At 40.2% G+C, this 25,387-nt stretch overlaps 1 protein-coding gene across 1 annotated transcript in view; it reads left to right on the top strand.

Moving 5' to 3' along the window:
* The window catches only part of SYNPO2 (synaptopodin 2), a 158,264-nt gene that overhangs the window by 106,186 nt on the left and 26,691 nt on the right, over nt 1–25,387 (top strand). Inside the window, exons 2-4 of the mRNA XM_021684462.1 lie at nt 16,337–16,488; nt 19,917–20,731; nt 23,177–25,359. Of these exons, the coding sequence (XP_021540137.1) occupies nt 16,337–16,488; nt 19,917–20,731; nt 23,177–25,359 (3,150 nt within the window). The remainder of the gene's footprint in view (nt 1–16,336; nt 16,489–19,916; nt 20,732–23,176; nt 25,360–25,387) is intronic.

Here is a 25,387-nt window from a genome sequence, read left to right as displayed (position 1 = left end):
ATGGTACTGGGAGGTTCTAATGTCTTCTTAACCTTCCTGTTTTCATCGCTACCCCCATCCTTACTTCAAGAGGGAGCTGTTCCTGCAAATTCCTGAGAGTTGAGGGAATTCTACAGAGCAAATTGTGTTGCTTTTTGGCTTTCTCCTTTCCTGACATAGGAGTTAGCATTCTCAGGTCTGCCTGTTTGTAGGAACTGTTAAAAATTACCTTTGTTTTTAATAACAGAGAAAAGTTTTAAAATGGCAAATAAATATCTACCTTTGGAAAACAGTATGGGCAAATAGCATTGCTGCGAACCACTAAATAATCGTCTCAAATTAGCATTAACATCAAGCTAGTCTAGGAGCACATATCCAATTGGAGCATTCCGCAACTATGACTATTATACTCTGCAAAGAGAATAAATGATTTGATAGTAAAAAGAAAATGCATTGGCCCGCAGTATGTCCATAGAGAGAAGCTAGGGTGTCCTCAGAGCTTTAGCCAGCGGCACTGGGGTGCCAGAAAGGCAAAGATGTCACCTTCCGTGGCAAGAAGAAGCTGTAAGTGAGGGAAAGGAGAAGCGACAACCCACCCAGGCCACATTCACCCTGACACCATCAGCAATAAACAATACAAAACTTCTTACAGATAAGCCTGAACTTGACGGCATGAAAGTTGGTGTCCTAACCATTGCCTTTCTTACACTTTACAATATATGAAGACAAAAGGAGATTTTGATGAAGAACTTATTCAAGATGGAGTCAGAGTGTTCATCGAAAAGGAGACACAACTAACACTCTTAGGAAAAGAAGGTCTTTTACTAGAATACAAATTATCCAGTACATTTGTGTTTAATAATTCAAACATCAAAGAAACTTCTTGGTGCAGGGGTGTCAATCTATATTTCTTCTAATCACACTCTTTCCCACTTTGATATGGGTTTCGAATTTTTTAACACTGATATTGGACAGAACATCTGGTTTATACATTTCAATGTTAACATCATCTCATACTTTTGCTTTTGTTTCAAGGAATATTAACATGTCAGATATAAATGTGCTAATAAAGGAATCTGTAAGATATAGAGCCAGGCACAAGAAACCATTCTTTACACCCTTGAAAATGACAAGCAAATTGAGTCCATCAACTATAATTACAGTCCATGAAGAATTTGTAAGACACCATTATTAGAGAGAGAGAGAGAACAGGGAAGGGGATGGGGAGGGACAAACAAGTAAATGAAACAAAGCACATACTAACAAACAAACAAATAAATGAAGCAAAGCAGCATATTTGTTGTTGGATTACATCAGTTCTCATGGGGCTAGGTGCCCCTCTCACTATTGGTCCTGGTAATTATCTGTGGTTATCAGGGCATGTCAGAAAACCAGCCTTTTAAGATGGAGGTCCAATTGCCAAGTTCTACCTAGTCTCCGGGGCTAGCCTGGAAGGCAAGCCTGGAACAGTACCTGCTGCTGGAGACACTCAGTAGTTGGTAGATGAATGAATGCCTTCAGGAGTGAGGTGAAATGAGCTGTGGAAACTTGTAAGCACATTGGTCTAATTTTCACTGGCTTTTCATTTCTCTGTAAAGCAAACTCTGAATGAAAGAAAGCATGTCTTAGCAAATATAAATGAGATTAAACAGTGACAGAGATTATGTTGTGGTATTGTAAATGATGATTCCCATTCATTTGAAAAAAATTTGAAACAATTTGATATTTTCTTTGAAATCCAAATTGTTTCATAGGACGAGGAGAAAACTCAGTATTTCATAAATTTTCTTTTATAATTTGCAAATTATGAAAATCCTTGTCTCAAAAAATTAGTGTGGTTTATTTTTTTCCTTTAAATTATAATTCATATAGGCTGTTATACAGTTTGCTTGAGTTATCTCAAATGTTTCTATACCAAACTTTAATTCATTAAATTACTTTAATATATTTATCTGCCATTTGACTATTCCATTTCCTCCAAATATTATGCACAACTAATGTAATTAATGTGGAGACAATTTTTCCTATAAAACAAGCACTTGGTAATTCCATTTCTTTGCTTCGGATTTATGTAATAATAGAGAGGAAATTGGAATTTCATCATATTTAGTTTCAAATGAAAATTAAGAACAAATGGAAATCTATCGTCTTTAGCATGTTAGATTTTGTGACCAGCTAGAGAATAAACATTATAGTTAGGGTAAATCAGAATTTGAATGTATTGTCATATTTGCACTGTACATTTAGCACAAGTATTCTCAAATGGTACTTGGAGCTTTTTCTATGGCTGGAGGCTACACAAGATATTTTTGAAGAACTAGTTATTTGTCTGCATGAACTCCTTATGGATAAAATTTAGCTAATGGTGCTTCCATGTAAGCAGTCTTTAGCAGCACGCTGGCTCACATTTTATTTACCACTTCTAATCCAGACAGTCTTGCTTTGGAACATCTTTGTTTTCAGAATAGTAAAAGTTGTGTTGTTAAAATAAAAGAATATGCCAAAAAATCTGAAAATCATGATCATAAACTCATCTTCTAGTCTCCTTGAAAAGTCTGGTTATTTGAGCTTAATAGAGTTAATGAGATGATCCTCGAAAGAAAGTTCCTCAGTACAGATCGGTCTATTTGTCACACACACACACACACATACACACACACACACACACACGAAATGGTTGGCCCCCCAACGTATTTCCCTACAGCATTTTATAGAAAATAACACCAGTTTCAGGGGCCCCTGGGAAGCTTGTTAAAAATGCAGATATACACGTTCTAGCCTCTGAGATTTGGTTTCCGGGGAGGATAGGGAATAAAAACTGGGTTTCTGCATTTTGGAAGTCCTGCCCGGAGATTTGATGTTCACCAAAGCTTGTAAACCACTATTCTAGAAGGCCATCACTGGTTGATAAGCCTTTAGTACAGCATGTCACAAACCCTAATGCATATATGAATCACAGATGATTTTTTTTTTTTAAAGATTTTATTTATTTGAGAGAGAGAATGAGAGAGAGAGAGCATGACGGGGGGTGGGTCAGAGGGAGAAGCAGACTCCCCGCTGAGCAGGGAGCCCGATGCGGGACTCAATCCCGGGACTCCAGGATCATGACCTGAGCTGAAGGCCGTCACTTAACCATCTGAGCCACCCAGGTGCCCCTATGGATGATCTTGTTAAATGCAGTTGATCCATATGGGTTGGGGGCTGGAATTCGATGGTTCTAACAAGTTCTGGGGTGATTCCAAGGCTACTGATCTGGGAACCTCACTTTGAATTGCAAGCTAACAGGCAATTGCTTTGAAGTACTCTTTGAGATACTATAGTATTAATTGGAGATGGCATTGTGTTGTGAAAGTATAGTCCTACAACAGCACTCCCTTAGCACTCACTGTGTCCTAGGTGCTATGTCTGTGCATCTCAGATCTCCCTTGCCCCCTCCTCATGAGGCTAACGTTTATTTGTCCTTTAGGAAACCTTGCCTCCTCCAAGAATCCTTGTCAGTACTGCCCTGGGTGTGCTCTCATTGCTTACTGTGTTGACTTGAATGATAGCAGTTATCATGTGGGGTTACACCTATCTACCAATTTATTTATCTTAGAATATAAAGATTTTTTAAAAAGATTTATATATTTATTTTAGAGAGGGAGAGAGAGTGCGGGTAGGGGGCAGAGGGAGAGAATCTTCAGGCAGACTCCCCGCTGAGCGCAGAGCCCAGGCAGGTCTTGATTCCACAACTCCTGAGCTGAAACCAAGAGTCAAGACGCTCAACGGACTGAGCCATCCAGGCCCCTGAAGAATATAAAGCTATCGGACAGTATTCATTACTGACTTCAGAACCCAGAACACTATCAGTCACGTTAAAGACAATCAGTAAATATGTAGCATAATTACTTACTTAACTAATTCATCAAATGAAGTAACAAAAACAAAGCTCCAGCTCCATTTTCTTACATAAATTCAAGAAAGACCTCTGGCTAGGTGAAGAGAGAGAGAGAGTAGGCTCTTGCCTGTCCCCGCAAGGCTCTCCTTGGCTCGTTCTGGCCCAAGATTTTTTGGCAAGATGACGACATTCATGTAGGCTCTCCTCAATCCGAAATAAACAGGAGAAGTATTAGTCAATCACAGCAGGGGGCATGACTGGTTTTAAAATGCATTAACAGAACACTTACGTGGACACAGAGGGCACTCGGCATGACCCCGATTTCCCTTCTTGAAGTACTAGGTTTGGAAAGCACGCCCCTAGCCCTGGCGCACTCCCGTGGACCTGCCAAGGCAGACAGGGCACATTTGAACTTCGGTGGCACCTGCCGCATTGCCTCAGCTTGGGCGCCTCGCACTACCTCCGCTCATGTGCTTTTCTCCATAAATTGCAACCACGCCCATACTTAGGAAAGGTTTAGGTTTTACTGATTGCCTTGTGACTTCACCTCTTCTGGGGCCAGAGGGATGATGGCGAAATGGAGTGACTGGCAGGAGCAGCTGCAGAGTTGCTTTATGGAGTCGCCGTGTGACCATGGCCCCTGCTGGGGAAAACTCCGTTCTCCCGGCTGTGCAGTATCGGATAAGACGGATTCATTTCCCCAAATACACCGGGAGTTCCCTATTTCTCACATGAGACCTTTGTTGTAATCTCACACCTGCAAGACACTAGAAAGAGAGTAAATACAAAGTACACTGTAGGTTTGGGAGTGACTGTTGGCCCTGGTACTGAGGGAAGTGAGACAGACATCGGAGTAAAATTCGATTTTCTCATATTGTCATTTATTCAGCACACTTACTGTGTGCAAGACATACTTTGGGTTATAAACAACACAAAGATCTTTGTATTGCAGTCACAGTGCTCAATGAATTTGAATTAGCCACTAGTTTGGCAACTAGATGGGGACTATTTCCAATACAATCTTGACATTCCAGCCCAAGGAGAAGAGTTTCTCCTTCCCTTTGTCTCTCCTCCCACAGACAGTAGACTTTGAATCTCTAGAACTGGGCCGAACAATGAGCTTCTTCATTTCCCTAGGTCACCAGAGTTGCCTTTAGTCGGAATTCACGGTTGCTTTCAGGTGTGCTGTCTCAGTGCAAGGTTTTCAGAAGGCATCCCTTCCTGGTTTCGGTCAGCCTTTTCTTCCCTGGGCTGTTTGCCCTTGCATTGCCTTTGATGGAATTTCCTTCTCTCCAGCTCAGAGACCCAGGATGCCAAAGATGCATATCATATATGTCTGTCCCTTTATATCAGTAGCCCTCAAAGTGTAGTCTGCAGTCCTCCAGGGGGCTCTGAGATGCTTTCAGGAGATCCATGAGTTCAAAATGACTTTCATAATAATACCAAGATTGTTGCTTCTCTTTTTCACTGTGTTGACATTTGCACCGATGATGCAAAAAGCAAAGGTGGATGAAGCCACTTGCACCGTAGCCTTCAGGGCAATGACTCCTACCTGTACTAGGAGTCATTGTATTCCTCACTGTCACCAGGTGACTTAAGAAACAAGATTCTGGTTTCATATCAGGATATTCTTGATAAGGCAGTAAAAGCTTGCATTTTTTTTTTAAAGATTGTATTTATGTTTTTGGAGAGAGAACGCAAGTGGGGGAGGAGAAGCAGGAGAGGGAGAAAGAATCCCAAACAGACTCCTCACTGAACGCAGAGCCCGATACGGGGCTCGATCTCACGACCCTGAGATCATGACCTGTGCCAAAATCAAGAGTTGGACGCTTAGCCGACTGAGCCACCCCAGTGCCCCAAAGCTTGCATTTTATTAAATTTTCAGCACACATATTTTTTTTTTTAAGATTTTATTTATTTATTTGACAGAGAGAGACATAGCGAGAGCAGGAACACAAGCAGGGGGAGGGGGAGAGGGAGAGGCAGACTCCCCACTGAGCAGGGAGCCCGATGCGGGGCTCAATCCCAGGGCCCCGGGATCATGACCTGAGCCGAAGGCAGATGCTTAACGACTGAGCCACCCAGGCGCCCCAGCACACATATTTTTAATATCCTGTGTGACAAAATGAAAATATACATAAAGCACTCTGACTGAATACTGAAGAACAATGTTTGTCTTGAGGAAACACTTGGACAATCCTTTTAATTGCAAGCTCTACTAGCCTTTTTTTTCACCATTTTTACTTTAAAGAATGACTGATAGACACACTGTGGTTAATCAGACTGGGTATTTGGTAGATACCTTCTAAAAAATGAGCAAAATGAACCTGTCACTTCAAGGAAAACACTGCCAGTATTTGAACTTTCAAGGGAAAATTAAGTTTCATCTGCCACTGTGAATTTGACAGCTTTTCAATACTTAAAGACTTCTCTGATGAGAACATTGATGATATTAAGGAGGGTGATTTTGTATATTTGTATAATGAAGTGTGTCAACATTTGGAAGATCTGCCTGACTCAGTGAATCAATATTTTCCAAATGACAATGTGTGGTGTAACAGAATCATGAATCGGTAAAAGGTCCATTCAAAGTGCAAAATACGCCAATGGATTTTAATGTAACCAAGTAATGAAAAGTTCATTGCTATGGTTTTAAATTTCACATTGCAACTTTAGAAACTACCACTTGTTGAGTTTGATGTAGTATCAAAGAAAAATATCCAAAATTATCTGAAAAGCTATTAAAATACTCTCCCCTTTTCCAACTATATATATATATAATATATATGTACACATACATATATCTGTGTGAGGCTAGATCTTCATACACTTTAATCAACACAACATTAATACAACAGAATGAAGAAGCACATATGAGAATTCAGTTGTCTTCTATTAAGCTCAGATACTAAAGAGATTTACAGAAATGGAAAACAATGTCACTATTCTCACTAAATTATCTTAGTGTTAAAAAGCACAGTTATTTTTCATAAAAACATACTGTTTATGTTAACATACCAGTTATTGTACTTTATAATTAATTAATGAATACAATTTTTAAATGTCTCACTTTTTATTTCTAACTTGGTAAGTATCAATAGAACCCCTAAGAACAAAATATTTTTAAAGTTTGCTATCATTCATTAGATTGCAAATGGGTCCTAAGACCGAAAGGTTTAGCATTGTTGCTCTGGGTCACACACTCTTAAATACTGATGATGGGCTAAACGAAATTCCAGTTAACCAAAGCTCTGGAAGTGATCATTTAACCCGGGCCCTTCCTTGAAAGGGCACAGTCCTTGATTAACTTCCCCTGGCTTCCGCATCAGCTAGTTTGTTCCTTTTTGCAGCCAGATGGCTCAGCAGGTCCTGTGGCTGGGCTGGTGGCAAGTATTCTAGTTATGTGAAGACAACATTGGCATTGTCTTTTACCCCACTTTCCTACTAAAATAAATGTTCAGTGCAGTCAGTGACTTTCTTGGATTAAAACTATGCAAAATATTTATAAATTTGTACTGTTGACAGTTTTCTAATTAAAACCTCCTCAAAAATTTTACATGATTCTTTCCAAAATGGAAGCACCATGACAGATCTTATATGTATGTATGTGTGTATGTGTGTATGTGTGTATGTGTGTGTGTGTGTGTATTGCAGTTCAAGGCATAGAATTAGCAATCTGGGTGGGGATCCTTCATTCTCCTGAAAGGCAAACGATTCCCTGAAACCCTAAATGCCTTGTCACGTGATTTGGTTGCTTAATTAAGGTACGATTTCCAGTTTGCTACTAGAGCAAAATAATAGAATTTATACGTTTTTTAAAAATCTGTACCCTTGTCATGGGGAGGACATTTTTAATGTTATGTCTACCTTCTTTATGTGTAGTTTTATGTATGAGCCATCTGAAGAAAAAACTGCTTTGTCTAGTTTAGTCAAATATAGTAAAACTTCAGATGGCCAAAGGGGATTCCAGAAAGATACATTTTCTGGATATGTGAGACATAGTCAGTGTCTAAAACTAATCCATTTCAGTAAAAACACCAATACAAGAAAAGTATTTAGGACCTCAGATTATGAACTCTAATCCAGTACCTAATGTGGCAATGCCTCAGATCCAGTTATACCTTTAAATAGCAAATCTTGTTTTAGCTATTTGGGATGATACTCTCTAAAAGGTATTACCTGTTTTTCTGCATCTAATCAATCTAGTAAAGTTGATTGAAACTTTTTAAATGACTTGACATCATTATTATTAATGCTCACTCTTTCACTCAAGTACAATAGAGGCATCAAGTCCCATTGAGCGTGTGAGAGTTTTTTTTACACCTTCATTAAATGATCCTGTATTTGGAGTCTTTTTTTTTTTTTTTTTCTTTTAAGATTTTGATGTGTTTTTAAATTTTGGCTTTTACCTTCTTGCTTTGGCATTGTATTAACTGTAACATCTTTCTTTATACAGGATGCATGTTTACCTCTCTATTTCTAATTTTCTGTAAACCAAATAAAAAACCTTATCAGAATTATATAAAATTGAACAAATAGAATGAGAAAGGGCCCCAGACACTTACAGTGATGCACAGAAGTCTTAGTGAGCTTTATTTATTATTGTATTTTGACCACTCAAAAGACTGTTGAGCTTACTTATATAGGTTCTTTTTTTTTTTTTTAAGATTTTATTTTTTTATTTTTGAAAGAGAGAGAGTATGCACACACAAAGGGGGGGGGTGGGGGGGGGGGAAGGGGTGGGGAGGAGAAGCAGACTCCTGGCTGAGCAGGGAGCCTGATGTGGGACTTGATCCCAGGACTCTGGGACCATGACCTGAGTCGAAGACAGACGCTTAACCGACTGAGCCACCCAGGCTCCCCTTATAGGTTCTTTAGATGACTGACTAAATTCGTATTAGGTGAGGTATTGCAGCATAATAATTATTTAGCTAATAGTAATGTGTACAGCTAACAAAATCATAAAAATAAACAGATATTTGAAAGTAGTGAATTCTAGTTCTGTTGTCTTTTCTGAGTAATTTTGCTTCTACTGATTACATATTTATCTAGTCTTAGATTTCACATAGGCTTTTTAATGAATTCTTTAAAAAGCATTTTTAAAAATATTCTGTATAAATGCTTATAGAAGGAATGTTCCTTATGGGTCAAAAATCTTTATGCTGTCTTTCACATTTAATCCAACAAAAAAGCAGACAGGGACGACATGTCCACATAGGCTCTGGTCCATCAGTGTTTTCCTGAAAGAGCTAGGATGTTTACATTCTTAGGAAGAAAAGAAGAGCAAAGAATACCATTCCATATTTGTACTTGTTGGTTTTCTAGCATCATGGTGGCTGCTTAATAAGAGCTCATAGTAGTTAAATTGCAGCATCGTTTCTGCCTGTGAAATCACATTGGTATGCAGATCCTGAAGTATGCAGCCCCATGGATTAGGGCCCTCATTCCTGTCAAAGATAGTTATTTACTCCGGGAATGTTTCCAAGGTTGCTACCAGGAATGCTTTTTACTTTTATGGTGACTTGGTCCCTACGGGGAAAGACAGTCGTCCAAAAGGAAAATTTTTTGCCTAGTATCTGTATATATATTAGTGACCAGAGCAGTAAAGTTCATAGCCTTCAAACCAAAACTCAACATGAAAACAAGCTATTGAGCTTGAATTGAGGTACTGAGGATAGAATAACTGAAAAATCCTAGTGTGTGTTTGCACTTGCACTCGTGGCCTGATGTGAATATAGTTTAAGACCTATTGTCACTATTTAGACAAACATTTTGTAAATTGAATGCCTTATTCAATTTTTTATGCACTTGTCAATGCTTTAATGGAGAAAAGCCTCATTTCCTTTTAGTAATCAACTACTGTCCTTTTAGAACATTTGTCTGAGGTAACTGTGCATGTTGATAATCATCTCACTTTCTTCTTTACAAATTCTTCACAAAGCTCTTCTTTCTCTTGTATTGATTTCCTAGTATGTACTCTATAATGGCTTTTCTGAGCTTCCTTCATTGTCCTCAAGTTTTCATCCCCTCTGCCTGCCCTTCCTCCTTTGTTCTTAGCAGATGGTGACCTAATACCATTTATCTGGTATACGTTTCTGCATTGTCTCTCCTGTCTTGAAGTATCGGAGTCTGTATCCATCTTTTTTTCTTATCTGTACCTGACTGGTTGCCGCTCCTCTCTTAACCTTCTGTGTTTGCCATTAATTCTATCATTCTGTATCAGTTCTGGGTTCATTTGCAGAAAATAGAAACCTCTCTAGTTATTTTAGTCAGAAAGGAATTCAATAAGTACTTGTAGAATTGTTGAACAATCTGGAAAGGCAGGCTTGAGGCAGGGCCTCCAGGAATGACTTCAAACAACACTGCACGACTGGCTACCCAAGGGATTGGCAACATTTGCCACGATACGGAAGCAGGGGAGTCCGGAGCCGTTGGGCCCAGCGCTGGGTCTAGGGTTATACACCTTAGCGTTGATCTGGGATTAAGAAGCTGCCAGCAACAGTGTTGAATCCAGAGTAAAATCGTCTCCCAGATCTGCACCAGCGAAATGGGTGCCTCACAGTCTAACGTCCCTGTCTGCGGAACTCAATCCCAAATACAAGTGTTTTTGCAGCTACACCCGCTGGGTTAGAACTACATCACACCCAGGGCCCTGGCTGCAGGAGAGTCTGGGCTATGCTGTATCTTCTCAGTCTCTGTGACATCCAAGGCACACACGAATGAGCTTGGGACACAAGTTGAGCAGTCCGTCCAACGCTGCCACGGTCTTCTCCACTGACTTTTGATTTACTCAGTTATTAGTTATATTTCATATTTATTTACCATATTCTAGGTATTTTCTCAAGTCTTTTCTCCCCCTCTATTTTACTGTTTGAATTTTTGCACTGTTTGAATTTTCGCACTAAGATCCAGATGCCTTTTGCTTCCCACAATAAAGAGTTTCCTGGGGTTCTTACTGCTTTTATTCCATTGTATTCTGGTCCTTGTTTTCTTTTGCCTTGTCATCCTGAAGCTATACTGCTATTTGCTATTGATTTCCAGAAATACTGTACCACCGTAAACATGAATTCCCAGCATCCTGTGACCTCATCTTTGGTACTAGGAAACTCACCACCAAAGATGGAGGTTTGTAGTTCAGAATCTGGTCCTTTAAAAGTTGGATTATTTCCTTAATTTCTAAAACTTAATCTACCATCATCACTGCTCTTGCTGTACCTCCCCGTGACCATTCCGACCATTTCTCTGGTCAGCTGAGGAATGCAGACCTACCTGGGGCTTCCATGTGAGAGCCAGCTGGGCTGAGGGAATGCTTATTAAGTCTCGTCTCAGAGATACGAGGCGGATTTTGTTGAAGGCCTGAAGCGGAAAACTGAGGAAAGCCTGGAGCTTCAGAAAGAGCTGCTAGATCATAGACTACTTTCCAATTTCCATCAGAATGTTTTAATTTCTGAAATTTTACTTGTCTGAGATCATCTCTCTCATCCTCTTTTAGTTATCTCCAGGTCCCTGGGACTTCATGTTATGGATTGAGAATAGCCCACCTGTGATAGGTTAGATTTGTGCTAATTTCCTCTTTCCTTTTCATATATTTTACTAGATAGAGTAGTGGAATCTACTACTTGTCTTGGTTCTGCCATTTACTGTGACATGTTCCGACAGGACTTGTCAATGAGCTATACGTGAAAATGCAGCCCCTGAGACAAGATTTAGTCTCACCAGCAGCAAGCTGACACAACTGATATGCCATTTACACAAGACAAAATAGTTCAACTACAAAGTTCTATGAGAATTCAAATCTGATACCTGCTTTCTAGTCGGTTCTGGAAGACTTAGAAATGAAGTGATGATAAAAGAATAGAAAAAGAAACTTTTTGCATTTTGCCAGGGAATTATTAACTCCTAAAACCAAATTAGCATAGCTGAAACCTTTCCCAGATTTATTCTGTGAAATGAAAATAATGTTGTTGAGTTTCCCAGAGAAGCTCTAACTTCCCATTTTCACTTGGTTGTAGTAAAATAAATCTCTCCTGGTATGGATCAAGAAGTAGTAAGCAAAAAAATACAGTCTTTGGTAAATATTTACATTACCAGTATCTCTTAGTTCTGTGGTCTGATCAAACTGAGAGATGCTAATAGGAAATACAGTATTTTATGGATAGAAACTCCTTCTCTGTCTAATATATTAGATGTGGAATGAAGTGTCTAAGGGAATGTTCTCAAGAAAAAGGCATACATTGCATGCTCGTATTGAGTCAAATCACAGTTTGCAAAAGATAATTATACTCGAGTTTGAACTTTTAACATATTGGGTCATAATATTGATTATTTTCCAATCTTTCAAGAATACCTTATATATATATATATATATATATATAAATCTTAAAAGAAGAAGAAAGAAAACCAAATAAAACAAAATCTCTCTTTCCCAGGTTATGGACTGACTTGGCAAGTTTTTATTTCCTCCCTGACTTTCCTTACGGCCTCAGCTAATTGTTGCTACACTCCTAAGATTCATGATAGGGGGCGCCTGGGTGCAGTCCATCTGAACATTCACAAATGGAAGTGGACGTATAATTCTCATTGAGGTTTTGTAGGAATAAACGGTGTAAGCATGTAGAGGGCTTAGCATAGTAAGTGCTCAGTGAAGATAAGCCCCTAGTATTTAAATATTTGTATTGTTATTTCTGCTGGGAAACAATAAATAGGCTTGTCTTCTTTCACCTCTCAGTTATGAAATGTGTACTTACTGAGGAAAAGACAGATAAAACATTTATCTTTAGATTATGATGAGTTAATGCCAAATATAGGCATAAAAACTGAAAATAAATCCAGTTATTTTCAAACATCTTGTAGACAAAGTACCAACATTTTATGGCTTTTCTTTTTACTTGGCATGTTCCTTTCGTGTGTGTGTGTGTGTGTGTGTGTGTGAAACCAACTCATTTTTATGCATTTGCCCCTTCTTGGGTACCTCTAGGAGCTGTGTGTGTGTCATAAACTTAGTACATATTATTTCTAATCCTTTTTAACCATCTAGGGAAATAAAATTCATTAGCTCTATTTTACACTTTAGAAAACTAAAGCTCAAAGGTGTAATATGACTTATTTAAGTTCAGTCAGCCAGTAATCATTGGAGCTACGCAATTGAACCCTCTCTTCCTTCTGAGTTGGCATTCTCTCCCACTACGTATTTTATGACTCTAGCACTAATGGCCTAAGAAGAGGACTGGTTGATAAATTCACTGAGATTCAGCATTGTCAATGCTAATGATCTGCATATCCAAACTTACTACTGACAGTGTATTTCATTTTCACAAATAAGAATATTTTTGGGAGTTAGAATTTTTACTCATGTACGTAATAATACACAAATATATACATTCTAAAATACCTGATTACACACAACATAAGGTAAGGATCTTTTGTACACTAATAAATGAGCCATATTGGTGAAGTTGGTGATTGCAAAGGATATGTCTGGGCGTAATAGACGCTGTCGTACCATCTTGTTTGTTTTGGTACTCCTATTAGAAATGGAAGAAGAGTAGTTCTTTCAGAACTACTTTGTGGCAAGGACAGTATCCCCACATTTAACATGGTTCTTGAGGAAAATATTTCCTGCTCTTCAGACAGATGTAAAAGGTCAGTGAAACACAATTGCCGCAGTTGATTCTGAATGTTGACCTCAGAATGCATGCTCTGAAGGAATGCTAACTACTCCTCCCATAATGCTTTTGCTTATTCGGATACCATTAAAAGCTCCACTTGACAAGCATAATGATGAATTGCCCTTTTCCCATCAAGCAAAACGTTTGCATGATAGACAGCTCTGTTAAGCTGGGGATTTATTTCTCTTCCAAGGATCAGTTTTTCAACTTGTTCTGCAAACCCATGAAGTTGCTTAAAACTCACACAACTTACTGCCGATAAAAGGGAAACCCCCTCTCCCCACCCCTGAGACTGGGCCTTGAGCGGTACAAGGTGTAATGATACATCTGTCTTAGAAACATAAAACCTCTTTGGTCCTCCAAAGGATGAATTTCCTGTCTGTGTTCTAGTACATCTGACTCAACTGAATGAATGGGTTTACGCTTCAAAAAATGCTTTATTATCCACCTCATCTTATTTTATAAAAAAATAAATAAATAAATTTAAATGACTGAAATGTGAACAAACAACTCTAACCTTAACTTAAATGTTCACTGTTGGATATTATTTTATCCCTGACTTATTAACAGCTCTCTTGTGAGTCTTTATTTTAATTATTTCATGCAAGACAAAACAAAACAAATATATTTGGCAGGTAAGTAGATATTTTTCAAAATTGGGGGCATATGCTCTTTCTCATTGCTTTTGTTGCTTCCTTATAGCCTTGCAAATATTTTGCAATAAACTAGTATGTTCTTCCAAAACAAAAATGAGATAATTTTGTCAGAAAACAGCAAACCACTGTAGATTATAATTTATGACCATCAAAGGACAGACCTTCCCAGAGCAAAACTACCTGAATCACTTTAAACTTCACAAGTGTCATTGTTTTGGCACTTAAAGGTATCTTTTACTTTCAAGAGTGCCACTTAACATGTAAATGCACCTGGAGATAGAAACTTAAACCTTATTAGTCAACAGCCGATTATCGATTAGTGGGCAGCTGTTGGAGGTAAGTTGAAATACGTTTCACGCCCAGTCAGAAATGAGCCTGGCTATGAAAACATTCTTCAAGAAGTATTGCTGACAAGGCTTTGATCTCTCTGGACTCAGAATCTTGATTTTAGGGGCGCCTGGGTGGCTCAGTGGTTAAGCGTCTGCCTTCGGCTCAGGTCATGATCTCAGGGTCCTGGGATCGAGCCCTGCATCGGGCTCCCTGCTCGGCGGGAAGCCTGCTTCTCCCTCTCCCACTCCCCCTGCTTGTGTCCCCTCTCTCGCTGTGTCTCTCTCTGTCAAATAAATAAATAAAATCTTAAAAAAAAAAAATCTTGATTTTAATAGTGAGAAAGGGATCATCTTGGTGGAAAATATCCAGAATAGGATCTTAAAGTGCCGTTAAGTTTCAGATTGTATGACATGTTACATGGCTCATGGAGAACTAGTAAACTCACATTATAAAGTGACATCTAACCACATTAGTATCACTTAGGGTCCCAGCAGGAAATAGGTGGCATGCTCAGAGGGGTAACTGAAGATAATATAATGCAGGGACTAAAGGCAGGTTTAAGTGAACCACCAAATGATAATGAAGGACCTGGAGATAAAAAGCCTGAAGAGGCAAGAAGATGGTACGCGTTAATTGGAATCTCGCAAGAGTTAAGGCAAGGGAGAGAGGCAGACAGACAGGAGCCGTGACTCTCTAGATGGAGGAATGGAGCCATTGCCAAACCACGACCAAGCACATTCAGTAGGGAGAACATCTGTCTACCTGATCTCTCATTCCTCTTGCTCTTTGAGCACTTGTTGGGGCTTACTGTTGACCAAATCCAACCAGGAGCAGCTTGCAGGGAGCTCAGCCAGTGCTGTCTCTAGAGGCCGGTCCCCCACTGGCATGATGTAGCACCGAGGAGGGGGAGAAGGAACCTGGAAGGGCAGAGGGAGAATAATCGGCATGACATTTTACCATAATCCGAATTATACGTGATATAAACCTCCAGTTATTCCTCACTAAGGAGCTGGTGGGGGTTCTCTGCCATTATTTTACTTCTCTAAATTTCTCTTTTCCAGGTTCTAAAAGTTCTCTTTTAGGTTTAGCCAGTTTTTTGTTCCACGTCATTCTGGGCAAGAATATGATACAATCGTTATAGCAGGGATGTTTTTATTATTTGCAAAATCGTCTTTTTCTTTCTTTCTTTTTTGCTAAACTTTGGTTCGTACCGAGACGTCAATAGTTGATTTCAATAAAGGATTTTTCTCTTTGACATAATTCTTAGTATCCTGGCTGCCTAACTTCCCCATTATGCTGGGACAGCTTTCATTAGTTCATTTAGCTGTACTGCTCTCTCCTTAAATTGTCCTGCCCTACATCTCCTTCTTCAGTCAGTGTTCAACCCACCTCCACAATGGAAAAGCTTTTAACATTTTTTTGAATGTGAGCGGTCACTCTCTGAGTGGGATCAAACTTCACAGTGTGACAATTCTTTTTAATGTAAACTCAATTATTTTCACATGTCTGCCCTCATTCTTCTCTATTCTTTATTTCTTTTATTCCAGTTCCTTTACTATAGATTTATGTTCCTTTTCCATTCACTTACAATGCTATGAATAAATGTTGACATGATGGTGCATAATACATTGTGTGCGTGAAAGGGGTCAGAAGGGTTTAAGATGGTCTTCGTGGTCAACAGATGGATTAAAAACCAGGGCTGATTTTATACTTTGCAGATCTATTTACCTCCCAAATAAACGTTTCTCAGAGATGGTGTCATGGATTTTTTTTTTTTTACAAGTTATATGATTCTAACTCTTTCTTTCTTTTTTCACTCCACTCAGATCCGAAGCCAGAGCAAAGCCTCTGGGTCTGGGCTCTGTGAGGGGGATGAAGTGGTTTCTATCAATGGCAACCCTTGTGCAGACCTCACCTACCCCCAAGTCATCAAGCTCATGGAGAGCATAACGGACTCTCTCCAAATGCTTATCAAAAGGTACAAAACATTTGTTGGAATGTTGATTTTCTCCTGAAGTTAGATGGGAATGACTATAGCTTTTACTAAATATATAATTTGTCATTTATGGGGAAATTGGGGTTGCTCTGTAGAAGGGTAGTATAGTTAAACAGAAGAACCACCGTATTTGAAAAATGGCAATTAATTTTCTGGTTAATTGAGAATTAACTTGAAAATTTTTGTGTCATGAACTTTGTTGAAAATCTTAGGTATTTTAGACGAGCTCCTTAGAAAGCTCAGTATGTTGAACATAATTTAATACTTCTAGGTCAAGATTTTGTGGTGGGTCAGGATCACTACATTATAATTCCAGATTCACTAATGAATTAAAAATGTTTAACTTAACTTTAGAGAGCAAACTGATAGTTACCAGTGGGGTGGTGGGGGGGGGTGGAGGGGGAGTTAGGAGATGGGGCTTAAGAAGGGTACTTGTCATGTTGAGCACTGGGTGTGTATGGAAGTGTTGAATCACTATTTTGTACACCTGAAACTAATATTACACTGTATGTTAACTATACTAGAATTAAAATTTTAAAAAAGAACATTAATCAATTCCATTAAAAAATGTTTAAGTGTTAAACTGTTACACTGTACAACAATTTTTTTTTATACAAAGAGAATGCCTAGGAGAAGGAAAAGAACAACAAAATCCCCTAAAAGCAGCTCAATTTCTGCTTGTCAGGACCTGTAGCAAAACCTTCTGGGTATGGACAAAAGCAGATGGTTAGAATAAAGGTTGTGGACTACTAATGGAAATCACTTGTTAATTTGATCTCCCCAAACACCACCCTCCCTACCTAATTGCTTAAAAACGCAGTAGTAAACTTTAAACGTTAAGACAAAAGAAAACAAGGGCAATCACAAAAAAGCGACAGCATCAACATTTTTACAGTCCTGTAAAAACCACAGGACCATGTACAAATCCCTACTAACTTTGCAAGTGAGGCTCTGACCATGCACTGTAATGCCTCCAGAAAGGAAAGTTCTGGCTTCCTGGAGAGCAGCCTTCAGGAAGATGCCAGAGGACAATCTCACACAGAATTGAAAGCTCTCCAGGTTTTGTCTTAACTCTGCAGAAACACGACGTGTGGCATTACCCTTCTGATAATCATTCACTATTGATTCTATTTCACACATGAACTCGGTAAGGCCATAATCTTGTGAAAATAAAAGAAATGTAGCACTATTCTTAGACTCTCCCATCTAAGTATTTACCCAGCAAGCCCAATGTCTAAGCCTTTAGGATCCTACTTAATTATAAAGCTGCCCTTTGCTTTTAAAAGAAAACTAAACGTTTAAAAGAAAACTGTGTCTTGCCAAGGGTGGACACAGCGTTTGCCATTATCATCCATAAATCTCTGAGGTATTTGAAGACTCCCATCTTTGTTAAAGGTTTAATCACATCCCAAATAAGGGGAAAACCTTTTCTAATTTGTTCCCTTTTTAGTGTCTTTACTCTTTTAATGAGGCCAGTTTCTTTGGAACATATTTGTGGTCTGGGACATTCCCTGCTGGTTCTTGTTTTGATTACAATGGCTATCACTGGGAAAATCCATGGTGATTTAAAGCTGAGCCTTAGGTACATATTTACTTCCAGAAATACATGAACTAGGTCTCTGCTACTTTTAATAACTGGAATTATGATGATGATTATTTTCTCTTAAGTATTTTGACATCGGCAAAATAAATAATTAATTGATGAGGTTAGAATGGAATCTCAAATTAAAATCAGCCCAAAGGCAATCATGATCATCATCATCATCATCATCATCACCACCACCGTTCTGGGTATCTGAACATTGTCCCTATGTAGACTGAAAGGAAATGAGCATTTTAAGGACACATCTTTAACCTTTAGTGCTCTCATGATTTGTATTCATGTATATCCATTTTGCTTCCGCTACCAGTAAATGTTAACATTTATATGATCCATTTGCCTGTATTATACTTTGTAAGACTGGAATAAATTCAAATGACTCTCTTCTCAGCTTCATAATTGATTGCTAACATAATTCAAAGTGATTGAATCTACTTCCATCCGAGGCCCTCCTAAATTAAAACTCTCTGACCTTTTGGTACCATCAAGTTTAGTTGCATAGAGTGTATTAATCATTTCCTATATAAGAAAGATCTAATTTGCTATCATCATGTTTTTAAAATGCTGTGTTATAATTTTTTTTAATTACCAGGAAGGTTTACAGATTACTTCCTTAAAGAAAGCCACAATTCATTTGACTGTTAGTTTTTTATTGTTTTTGTTTAGTTTTGCTTTACTAAATGCAGTCAAAAGCAAAGTTAGGAGCAATGATTTTGAACATTAGTCAGAAACTCTATCAGACAGATTCTAAGGTACATTCCTTTGGGTAGCCTCTTGAGTAGGGGTTCACTCCCTTCAAATGATGATCTGGCATTAACCAGGGGGGCATTTTGAGGGAGGAGGAAAGGGGCAGAGATGGACACTGCTGCTTTTTTAAAAAAACTTACAAATGTGAAACATGAAGTCATCTCCTACAGCTGTTCTGTGAGTGATGCTTCTCTTCTAAAAGCAGAGTTTAAATTAGCGTTTTAGCAAGAAGTCGTTTGACTCTTAAACTGGCATTGCTTCTTGCAAACCCAGATTCGCAAAACCAGCTGGGAATGGTTAAGGCCGAAAGCAAAGGATGGTGGTGAACAGAGCTGGGCTTCTTAGCTGAGAGATAAAGGAACAGTTTGACTTCAGACATCCTATAAGGAAATGCTCCGAGAGACAGGTTCAAATGGGAGAAGGGGAGACATCTCCGATTATAAATACTCCATGACTCAGTGGTTCATTGCAGCATGGAAAGGATTTCTCTTTACACAAGAGTACTGGGCTGGGGTCCACTTATTACAAAACACATGCTCTCTGGAGCTTGAAAAACAGCTTCTATTTCATTCCTTTCAAGAAAGCACAGCCTCTAAAAGGATTATTTGAATTATCTGTATATTAATATTACTCTGAAGCTGCTGAATATGTTTACATGACATTGCAATGTTCAGACCTAAACTTAGAGTCAGTAAGACACTGAAATGCTTTGTCATATTAGAACGAACGTGGTTGTTTGAAAACACCCAAATAATTACAGATAAAGTTTGGACATCCGTGTAGCTATAACCTGAGCCTTTTTAAAAATCAAAGCTGAATTTAGGATAGATTTAGGTTCCATAACCTTTTGTAAGCATTTTTGCTTTGCTTTAAAGAAAAGTTTATTTGGAAGATCCTTAAATAATAATATAAACATGTTGCCAACTTCTGCTCTCAAATATGTTGCAGTTGACATTTAAGAGGAAATATTTTGACTGTATCATGTATCATGAAAGTGTCAGAAAGTTCTTTGGCAGGTGTAACACTCTGATTTAACCTTCTGGACTGCTTTTTCTGTGTGCAGACCATCCAGTGGAGTAAATGAGACTTCCATCTCTGAAACTGAAAACAACCCCCCCGAGCATCTCACTCATGAGGGGCGCGTGGAAAGTACCACCCTGCAGATTCGACCAGCCGCAAAGAACCAGCACAGAGAGTTGTACGTTGCCTCAGTCAGGAGTGGGGCTCCTCTAGCTGAGGACCAAGGGAGTGGTCCTGGCTTTTCTGGGAGCATAAAAGAAGAAACAGGCCTGAGCTACCATGTGGCACCCCCTATGCCTGACTCCCAAACAGGACGCTTAGCAGACGAGATTATCTTAAGAGAGAAGGCAGAAGTTGGGCAGCCAGGCCCTGTGGTTGAGCTACAACTGTCCCTTTCACAAGAGAGACACAAGGTCACGAATGTCCCCGTGGTGGCTCTCGTGGGAGCTGAAAAATCCAAGTCTCCTGACCCAGATCCTCCCCATGTACACCACAGCGGGATCGTCCACATAAATTCAGTCCCCACAAAGGAGAAAGGGGAGGCTTCTCTGAGGTCCAGCAAGATAATCCAGCTCTCCAGTGGCAAAGAGTTAAAAGTGATCCAGGGAAGTGAAGCAGGAGACTCGGGGCTGCCCCGAGTGGAAGTGATACTCGACTGCTTGGACAGGCAGAAGACGGAAGGGTGCAGGCTTCAGGCAGGAAAGGGGTGTGTGGATTCTCCAGTGGAAGGAGGGCAGTCAGAAGCACCTCCTTCTCTGGTATCCTTTGCAGTCTCATCAGAAGGCACAGAGCAGGGAGAAGATCCACGCTCGGAAAGGGATCACAGCCGACCTCACAAGCACCGAGCGCGCCACGCACGTAAGTCCGGCCCAGGGCCCCTGCTGGGCTACTGGAAGGGCCCTGGGAGCTTAGGGCATTTTGCTGCTGCTTCACTTACATGGATTTTTTTTTTCTTTTTAAGATTTTTCTTATGTCTCTCTCTGTGGTTTAAAAAAAAAAAATTTTTTTTTAATTAATGCACAGAATAACAAATGGGAAATTGTGGAGAACACCAATTTCTGAAATGGAGGAGGCAATAAGTTGGAAGTTTGTCATAGATTTAAATGTATTTAAGGCACTTTCTTTTATCCCCAAAGGGACAGGAACTGTTCAAGAAAATAATATTGTTAACACGTCTCTTTGATTTGTCTCAGAATGTTGTAAGATTTCAGGTAAAATAGCAGAGGGGAGTATCTGAAGTCAGGTGGACTCGGAGTTTAAATGTCAAAAATGGTTGAGTCTGCTGCTGAGTGGTGTCTTGAAAATACAGGCTCCACCACTGATATTAAAAGCAGATCCTCATTTTGAAAAAAAAAAAAATTGTCGTGCAGCTTGATGATGCTTGCAGAAGTGAGTTTGACAGACAAGGACATATGGCATACTGAGCAGTTACATGATCCTCTCCGTTTTGTATGTCTTCACTCGACTGCAAAGCATTTCATCTACCTTCTAGACACACGAGTCAGTCTCCCGGGACCCGTGGAGGCATTTAAATGTCCCCAAATGTAAAATATATTTAAATTCAAGGCTGTCTACGGTATTTTGTTTTACCCAAGGGAGTGATTACAGAAAGGAGAATGAAGATAAGAGTGTCAGTTAGGTTTTATGATTTTTGTTATTTTCTTCTCTCTCTTTTTCTTTTTTTTTAAACAAATTTTAGAATTTCATTTGAGGAGGTAAAGGCTGACTAGCAAAAGCACTTGAAGGTATGAATGATACGCAACGGTAATGAACTCAGTTATTCAAAGTACTATATTAAATCTTCTAACCTCTCATTATTCCCTTCCAAGCATATCTTTAGCATAACCATTTGTAGCTTTATTGGCAAGTGCTGTTAATCGTCCTTAGACTTGAAGCATCACATTTATGGCATATTAAACAAGTGTGTTAAGGCATCCCTCCCATACTTTACATGTTGGCAGTGAAGTGAGCAACAACTGTGCAACTGTGACTGTCAATTTAATAGGAAGTTGTATAACACTGGTCAAAAAAGGAGTTACATTTAGTAACGATTACGTATTTTACTGTTTTCTCTAAATAAAATTCGATTGCCAGGGAATATCTGTAACTTTGTTAGAAAACTATTCACTCTGATTCTATTTTATTTTTTAAAAAAACAAATCATGAAGTCTGATTTTTTCCAGGGACAAAAAAAAACCCAACACCTAATTTTCAGTCATAAAATATTCAAAAATTTTTTCTGAAATTTCCACTGAACTATTTTGAAGAATTCTAAACTTGCTTGTGAATCATGCTCATTATCGTTAAATACATGATGACAATTAACTGATGCTATACATTAGTTTGCCACCAATTTATTTTGTATAACAGTCATGAGAAAATAAAAAATTTAAATATAAATGTTGTTACTTTAAAACTGTCAAACTCTCATTTTAAATGACTGAATTTCTGCATCAGCTTTTACCCACAATTAAGAGGGTCACTAGTCACATAATTTTCAAATTTCCTTAAGATTTATGCTTATTCTTGCTGCGACTGAAGCAGTGTTATATTTCCAAAATAGCAATCCATTTCAAACAAATTTATCTAGACAGCTTTAGTAGCTTGAATTTCTTACATGTATTCACAATGATCCCGTGTTCCAAATCATTAGCAATTATTGATTCAGTGCCTTCAATTATTATTCATTCAGTTTTTTGAATTTATATTAATCCAGTCACCATGAATACAGGGCCTCTGGGGAGATGTCAGAGTTTAAAAAAAAAGAAGAAAACTTAAATATTTAAATTCATTACACTGAAACACTTCAAAATAACAGTTTCTTGCCCTCCCCACTCCCACTTTTAAAAAATGCTTGGAGACAGTTTTATATTGACATTTTATTTTTTAAATACGGAAGTACAAGGTATGTCTTACCTTGTTTTTCAGACTATATTATGTCCTTAAATTGTTTCCTTTTTAGTTTTGATTATATCCTATGGACTTTTAGTAGCCAACATTTATTGTCAAAGTAGAAAGATCCATATACTGCATATATTCTAATCACCATACATAAAGATGTATTTATATGAGCAAGTGAAACAGACCATTGTGCAGTTATATATTTCATTGTATACCATCATAAAAGTATACATTTTAAAAGAAATAAGAAAGATTAAATGAGTTAGATTGCTTCAAAATTCAGCGGCCAATTGTAAGCATGTTTTTTCCATATTTACTTTCCCCCAGGAGAGTTGATTTCTGGGTTGCTATGAGGTCTTCTTGGAATTCATAAACTCAATTTAATTTTTGTACTTTCCCTAGGGCTCAGGAGGAGTGAAAGCCTATCAGAAAAGCAGGTGAAAGAAGCAAAATCTAAATGCAAAAGCATTGCCCTCCTTCTTACAGATGCCCCCAACCCCAACTCCAAGGGGGTGTTGATGTTTAAGAAGCGTCGTAGGCGGGCCAAGAAATACACCCTAGTTAGCTACGGCACTGGTGAACTTGAGCGCGAGGCAGACGAGGACGAAGGAGGTGACAAAGAGGATACCTGTGAAGTAGCCTTTCTGGGCACGAGTGAATCAGAGGTGGATGAAGAGTTATTGTCTGACATTGACGGCAGCGCACAAGTTGTGAACTTTGACTGGGATTCCGGACTAGTGGACATCGAGAAGAAACTGAACAGAGGCGACAAGATGGAGATGTTGCCAGACACCTCAGGCAAGGGCGCCCTCATGTTTGCCAAGAGGAGGGAGCGAATGGATCAGATCACAGCCCAAAAAGAGGAGGAGAGGGTGGGTGGAGTGCCAAGCAGAGAACCCGATGCTGCACAGTCGGAGGGCCTGAGAACCATGGCTTCTTACCAAAGGAAGGAGGAAGAATCTGTAAGAGTGCAGAGCTCTGTGAGCAGAAGCTACATCGAGGTGAGCCATGGTCATGGCCATGTGCCCCAACAGAATGGCTTCAGTGGGGTGTCCGAAACAGCAGAGGCCCAGAGGATGATCCCTATGAACAGAACAGCCAAACCCTTCCCGGGGTCTGTGAACCAGCCAGCGACCCCCTTCTCCCCAACCCGAAACATGGCAAGTCCCATGGCGGACTTCCCGGCGCCTCCACCTTATTCTGCAGTCACACCTCCACCTGAAGCCTTCTCCAGAGCGGTATCAAGTCCGGTAGCTGGCCCGGCACAGCCTCCTCCGTGGCCCCAGCCTGCCCCCTGGTCCCAGCCAGCCTTTTACGACCCATCTGAGCGAATAGCCTCCCGGGATGAAAGGATCGCTGTGCCCGCAAAAAGAACAGGAATATTGCAGGAGGCCAAAAGGAGAAGCACGACGAAGCCCATGTTCACTTTTAAAGAGCCCAAAGTAAGCCCAAATCCTGAACTCTTGTCACTTCTTCAAAATTCGGAAGGCAAAAAGGTCGCTGGAGCCGGAGTCGATTCCGGACCCGAAGAAGACTACCTCAGTTTAGGAGCAGAGGCTTGTAATTTCATGCAGAGCTCCTCGGCAAAACAAAAGACTCCGCCTCCTGTTGCTCCGAAACCCGCAGTCAAGTCCTCGTCCTCCCAACCAGGAACTCCAATGTCTCCGGTCTGGTCCCCAGGCGTGCCTCCGACCCAGCCTCCTGCTTTCCCCACGTCCAACCCGTCGCAGGGCACCCGTGTCTCCTCCATCAAAATAGCCCAGCCTGCCCACGCTCCTGCCCGGCCCGCGAGCGCTCTGACCCTGGCTGGTCCCTTCAAAGGACCACAACCAGCAGTAGCCAGTCCCAACTACACACCTAAGCCGGCGGCTCCCACAGCAACAGTGAACGCTGCTCACGCTGGTGCAGCGGGACCATCCAATGAGCTCCCAGGAATGAGTGGGAAAGGAGCCCAGCTCTTTGCAAAAAGGCAGTCGAGGATGGAGAAGTATGTGGTCGATTCAGACACGGTGCAGGCCCATGCTGCTCGCGCCCAGTCTCCCACTCCGTCCCTACCGGCCGGCTGGAAGTACTCCTCCAACGTCCGCGCACCTCCTCCTGTGGCCTACAATCCTATCCACTCCCCCTCCTACCCTCTGGCTGCTCTCAAGTCTCAGTCTCCAGCCCCACAGGCCTCCAAGACAAGCAAGAAAAAGGGCAAAAAACCCCTCAATGCTTTGGACGTCATGAAGCACCAACCGTATCAGCTAAACGCATCCTTGTTTACTTTCCAACCTCCAGATGCAAAGGATGGCCTCCTCCAGAAGTCGTCCGCCAAGGTCAGTCCAGTGCCAGCCATGAAGCAAGCTCTTCCTCCCCGGCCCGTGAACGCTGCCTCGCCCACTACTGCGCAGGCCTCCTCTGTGTACTCGGTGCCCGCATACAGCTCTCCGCCTGCGTTCTTTGCAGAGGCCACCTCACCGGTGAGCGCATCCCCAGTGCCCGTGGGCATTGCCACCTCTCCCAAGCAAGAATCAGAGGCTACGTCTTACTTTGTGGCACCGAGGCCGAAGTTCTCAGCCAAGAAAAGTGGTGTCCCAGTTCAGGTGTGGAAACCATCTATCGCGGAAGAGT

The sequence above is a fragment of the Neomonachus schauinslandi genome, chromosome 2 (genome assembly GCF_002201575.2).
Source record: "Neomonachus schauinslandi chromosome 2, ASM220157v2, whole genome shotgun sequence".
In the NCBI taxonomy this organism is placed as follows: Eukaryota; Metazoa; Chordata; class Mammalia; order Carnivora; family Phocidae; genus Neomonachus; species Neomonachus schauinslandi.
Note: the sequence above shows the minus strand (reverse complement) of the source record. Positions and strands in the feature narration are given on the sequence as shown.